Raw genomic sequence first — 6,000 nt, 5'->3', positions numbered from 1 at the left:
TAAATAGGTGTTGAATACACAGGAAACATTTCAATATATCTACTATACGCAGAATACATTTTAGCAGAAATTCTGGAAACAAAAAACCATTTAAGAGTTCCTCTAGAGAAAAGGATGTATAAACTGTCTTCTAGAGACAAAAGCCCCTCAACAAGTCTTCAATATATTTTCTTATATAAAGATAGATTTGCTTCTGTTTCGCCAATCCCCATTGTATTGGTCACATATTTTGACTTTTCTGAACTAATTTTTGCCAATAATGTCCTAATTTTTTTGTTCAGTGTATGAAACTAAAAAGGAATGAAAGACAATTTTGAAAATATTTTTTATTTTCAAATATTTCTATTTTTATCATTGTGTGTGTGAGAGTTTTGACACACACCGACAGCCCATGGGACCTATTTTGGGCACTGCTGCTATAGATTGAAGACCCTTCAGGGTGGCTTCTATAGATGGGCGAACTTTGAAAAACCTTCATGAAGCATTTCAAAGATAGAAGGGCTCTTTTGGGGCATTTCACACGTGGAAGACCCTTTCATAGATATATTTAGATACTCTTATAAAAAAGTAGACCCTTCAAGATTTCTTATGTACAAAAGAAGATTCTTCCTATTTTTCCATAAAAAAAGGGTCCCTCATGAGCTAACTCTATAAAATATCTTAGTAAATATTTAAATAACTAGCTCTTTATAAGAATTACCAAATGAATGAGGTCCTTTCTAATAGTTTTATAGCCAAAATACTCTTTGTGAGATCTTCTATATTTATGAAATTTTCTATAAATAGTAAACTGTACATGCGATCATCTTTAGAAAGGGGGATCCTATGAGGTTTTTTTTTGTAAATATAACACCCTTCAATAGGTATTCTATACAGAGCAACGCCTTAATAACCATGTCTATAATTTTTCTATAGATAGACTTAACTTCATTCGGTATTCGTTATTCTTCATGCGGCCTTCTTAAGAAGGAAGGCTTTGCATGAGGTCCATTATAACCTTATAATTTGATTGAAGATCCTTTATGAGGTTTCTATAGGTAGAAGATTCTAAATGTGATCATCTATAGATAGAGCATCAACTTGGAGACCTTCAAAGGGCAATTTTCATTGATGACTTATGGGAAGGCGGTCATCAATGAATATTGCTCTCTGTAGGCCTCCAACATGATGACCTATCTATAGAAGATCACATTTGTTACTTCCGAAGTATCAGTATTTTTAATAGAAAAATAACTTGGTTCGATTAAATTTCATTCCACCTATTTTCCTTCAAATAAATCAAAATAATTAAATTTTCACACAAGTTCAACGGATGTCAATAATACAAAATCCGCTTAATATTTATCCATACAGTTCGAACAACAAATATCCGCACACACACACACATAAATGACATTAATTAATTTTTCATTAATATTATTTTCGATTATGAATTAAACAGTACAGCAAATTGATTTTATTAATATTTATCGGACAGTGAAAACATGACCAGAGACAAACGAACGAACAACCAAACAAACAGCTGACAATGACATTTTTATTTGTATGTTGCGTTTTTTTATTAACCCGTACTTTTGTTGTTGTTATTATTATTCTTGTTGCAGGATTATTTAATGGAAATACAAAAGAATCCTGTGAAATCGAAATTTTGCAAATTAAGACTGCTGTGCCGGACATTGGCTGGTAATAATGTCTATTATCTGACTGTAACAACACCGGCGGTATCAGAGGAATTAATGAAGGTAAGTTGTGGGTGGGTGGGAGCGAACTCCATGGGAGTGGCGATTGGGAAATAATAATTAAATTGTTTTTATTGAATTAAATTGTATTGGTTGGAAGTGGGAATGAATATAGAAAGGATGAATGTTTTCTGCGGTTGGTAATCAATTAAAAAATAATTTTTAACAATTAAAGATAAAGGTATTATATTCCGCAAAGAGAACATCATCGAAGACTCCTACAAATATACAATTTTTTAATGTGTATTTACTGGATTAAAAATAAGGAAAAGAGGGATTTCTGTACACAGAACTCATTTAGAGAACTTCCATAGAGAGAAGGCTTTTGTGGATATTTGTGGTATTTTACAATCTGGTAAAAATATGGATAAACTTCGTCTGGTCGAATTTCTCATACATTCCATAATGATGTTGGCCTTCAAAGTACTAAAATCGGTCGGGGACTATATATGGAGACTATTTAAAAAAGAACAGACCTACATTGATAGGTATTTTATTTTCTCTGTTAACTTATAGATTTCTTGCTTAGACCATTAAAACACCATAAATGATGCGGTACCTTGAAATTTTTAAAAATTTCTAGAAATAAGTGTTTACCCTCTAAGGAGCGAAATATCAAAAGATGGTGGTTAAAATGAGGATAATATTTTCAAAACACCGAAAGGCGGCGCTACCATTTTACGAGGGTTATACTGAAATGTGGGCCGATATATCCCAAACATACCTCGTTGAAATTTTCGCAGTATTCTAGAGAGTAAAACATTTCAATAGGTCCTCTAAATACAAAATACTCTGCAACTGGTCTTCTATAAATAGAAAAATCAAAGGCCTTTCAGTGACATAAAATGCTTCAACTGGCCTTATTTTAAGATAGATATATCAAGATGTCGAAAGTAGACAGGAGGCTTTTCATGGAATGTATCTGAAATGTGATATTCCTCCTATCGAGACAAAATCTTTTATGAATTGATGATCTTTCCATATTTGCTATATCGACAGAAGATCTTTAAAGTGGTCTACTATAGAAAAATAACCTTTTACCAAAAGTTCTAAAGACAGAACACATTTCAACATGTTCTCTATAGACAGAAGACATTACAACAGATATTATAGAGACAGAAAACCCTCCAACAGGTTTTCTATAGACAAATAATCTTAAAAATGGCCTCTCAACTGACCTTCGATAGACTGTATATCTTTAAGTACGCCTTCTATAAATAGGTGATCTTTGAAGAGTTGAATCCTATAACGGGAGACCTTTCACTTATAGGAATGTAGATCGAAGACTTTTAAGAAGTGTTCTATGGATAGAATAGATTTCAAGAGGTGTTCTAAAGACAGAAGATCATTCAAGAGGACTTCTAGAGATGGAAGAACTTTAAACTAGACCTAGGAGGTCTTCTACGGATGGGAGATCCTCAAGAAGAATTCTACTCATAAGAGGTCTAACGAACTTCTTGAGATGGAAAATCTTGCAATAGGTTCCCTATAGATCGAAGACTTTTTAAGAGGTGTTCTATGGACAGAATAGATTTCAAGAGGTGTTCTAAAGACAGGAGACCATTTAGGAGGACTTCAAAAATAGAAAAACTTTAAACTAGACCTCCATATATAACAATTCTAGAGTTAGAAGATTTTCAAGAGGAGTTCTCTGAAAATAGGTATCATTATTTTTATGCAGGAGATCTGGAATGGATCGAAGATATTTAATAGGTGTCCTTCATAGAGAAAAGGTCCTTTCAATATGGTTTCCATTGTATTTAATGGATTGAAAACCTTCGAAACGGACCTTCTATAACCTTTAAAGAGGTCCACTACGGGAAGAATACCATTCAACAGAAATTCTAGAGACCTTTCAAGAAGTCCTCTCAAAGGATTTTAAAACTGGTGTTTCGACGGACCTTCGATAGGCTGAAGAGAACTTCAGGAGGTCTTCTACGGATAGGAGATCTTTCAAGAGATATTTTATTAATAAGAGATCTAAAGGACTTCTTGAGATGGAAATCTTTTAATATGTTATCTATAGATCGAAGACCTTTTAAGAGGTGTTCTATGGACAGAAGAAATTTCAAGAGGAGTTCTAAAGACAGGAGACCATTCAAGAGGACTTCTAGAGATAGAAAAACTTTAACTTGACCTCCATATATAAAACTTCTCACGTTAGCAGATTTTCAAGAGGAGTATTAGGTATTATTATTTTTAAGCAGGAGATCTTTTATGGATCGAAGATATTTAATAGGTGTCCTTCATAGAGAAAAGGACCTTTCAAATGGGCTTCCATTTGTAAGGACTCTTAAGGTCTCCTATAAAATGGAGACCTTTAGTTGTATCGCCCTAGGCAGGAGAACTTTTGATATGAGATTTTTCAAGTAGTATTCCATAAACAGAATACCTTTCAAATATACCATGCTATAAGAGGTCTTCTGAAGATAGGAGACTATTCACGAGGCAAGACATCTCTCAATATAAACAGAAGACACTACAATGGATGTTATTCGGATAAAAATCTATTATAGACTTTTCTACCAGTATTCTATGGATATGAGACCCTACAACAGGTCTTATATATAACTTTTAAAAAGGGGAAATCGAAATATTGGGGTTTCGACATTTCAAAGGAGCATTTGCGTTTATCAGATTTTTTCGGCCTTTTTCATTCAATTTACTCCCATTGCTTTAAATTATCTCCCAGATACCTCAGATGAACTCCTGTGTTTTGTTCCACATCATCAGCCTTTGTATACTCTCTACAAATAAACTCATATTAAAAGACCTTGTAATATCTTTGCATGTGGTTAACCGATGCAGGAGCATCATGTTTGCTTTTTTATTATCAAACAACTTCGAATTGTTTTCTGCATCGAATACAACAGAGAATTTACCCCATGTACCGCATAAAGGACTCCACACATATGGTTTAGTTTACTCAGTATGGAATATTTCTGTTGCATGGCACAGAATGTACTAAGAATTTTCCGTACAAAGTCTGTGGCGTATGGGTATAGGCAAAAACTCTATGATGTTACGATTATTTCTTTGGATGTCCAATTAATGTGGCTAGGGGGTTTTTTGTAGTTCTGGTGTGGTAGATAGGAGGATAGTTTCTGAATCCAACAGTAAATTGCTGCATAATTTACAGGCAACTCATTAGAATATTGTCGTTTTATGTTCCTGTTTGGGTAACATAGTTCCATGCTTTTAGTTCATTTTTCTATAGGGAGGAATTGGTAGGATCAGGATGGTTTAATATGTTGCCTTTGCCTCGGCAATAGTTTATGGACGAATACTCCAATTTTTTCATTAAAATGTATGGTTTAATTAGAGTGAAAGAAAAATTACAATACAGGCACATTGTGCTGCTGATGTTGCAGCTCAATAGCCAGGACGGACAACACCAAGGACAAACGTATGGAAATATGGCACAGGCTTGTGGTTGCTGTTCGGGTATATGGAAGAGGGGGAAGGTGTCAGCATCGTCATCTGCTGACATGCTTTTAATTAAACCCAATGAAGTGTTAACATTGGTTAGCACAAGGACAGAATAAATTTGAATGAACAGGAAAAAAGGATATAATCGAGGCCAAGAGAAACGAACAAAGGGAATGGAAAAGAGATAATAATTCAACAGCATTCACCAATGAATTATTTGGTAATATATAGACATATTTGATACCGAGATTTGGGAGGTACCACTATAGTTAAAAGTGGACCAAAATTCATAATATTAGGTAGGAGGATGTGGTACCCAATAGGAAGGCAAAGTAACATATTGCAGCAAATTCGGTTGAAAACGTTCGTATACTCCCCAAAATACCGAAATTTGGGAACTACCGTCAGTAGGGAAAAGTGAATCCATATAGATTACTTAAAGTAGGAGAATATTCTACCCAATTTGAATTTAAAATACAAAATTACAGTCAATTCGGTGGGAAACCTAGCCCATAATCTCTAATATACCGAAATGTTGGATCTACCGTTATATGGGGGCTATTCAAATTATATATGGCAAGCTCTATCTTGATTTCAACAGATAGACCGATGCGCATAAATCAAAGTAGAATTTATTTCTGATCAAGAATATATACTTCATCTTCATGGTGTCTGAGGTGAATACTTCGAGGTGTTGCAAACGGAATGGTATATTTCTTATGGTGGATTTTATAACAAATCGTCGATTTTTTATTGCCCAGGAGATGTTAGACTCAGTCCACGGCAACCCAGATCTTCGCCACAGATGCACGGATAAATGGAAGAATATTTT

The 6,000-nt window shown here is 34.2% G+C and overlaps 1 protein-coding gene across 1 annotated transcript in view; it reads left to right on the top strand.

Moving 5' to 3' along the window:
* Positions 1 to 1,604: 1,604 nt before the first annotated feature.
* LOC133321694 (cytosolic carboxypeptidase 2-like) overlaps positions 1,605 to 6,000 on the top strand; it is a gene marked incomplete at its 5' end in the record, with an annotated part of 66,978 nt that continues 62,582 nt past the window's right edge. The window contains one exon of the mRNA XM_061530781.1: positions 1,605 to 1,742. Within this exon, the coding sequence (XP_061386765.1) occupies positions 1,605 to 1,742 (138 nt within the window). The remainder of the gene's footprint in view (positions 1,743 to 6,000) is intronic.

The sequence above is a fragment of the Musca vetustissima genome, unplaced genomic scaffold (genome assembly GCF_032173495.1).
Source record: "Musca vetustissima isolate MV318-11 ecotype Yass unplaced genomic scaffold, APGP_CSIRO_Mvet_v1 utg33886, whole genome shotgun sequence".
NCBI classification, from domain to species: Eukaryota; Metazoa; Arthropoda; class Insecta; order Diptera; family Muscidae; genus Musca; species Musca vetustissima.
Note: the sequence above shows the minus strand (reverse complement) of the source record. Positions and strands in the feature narration are given on the sequence as shown.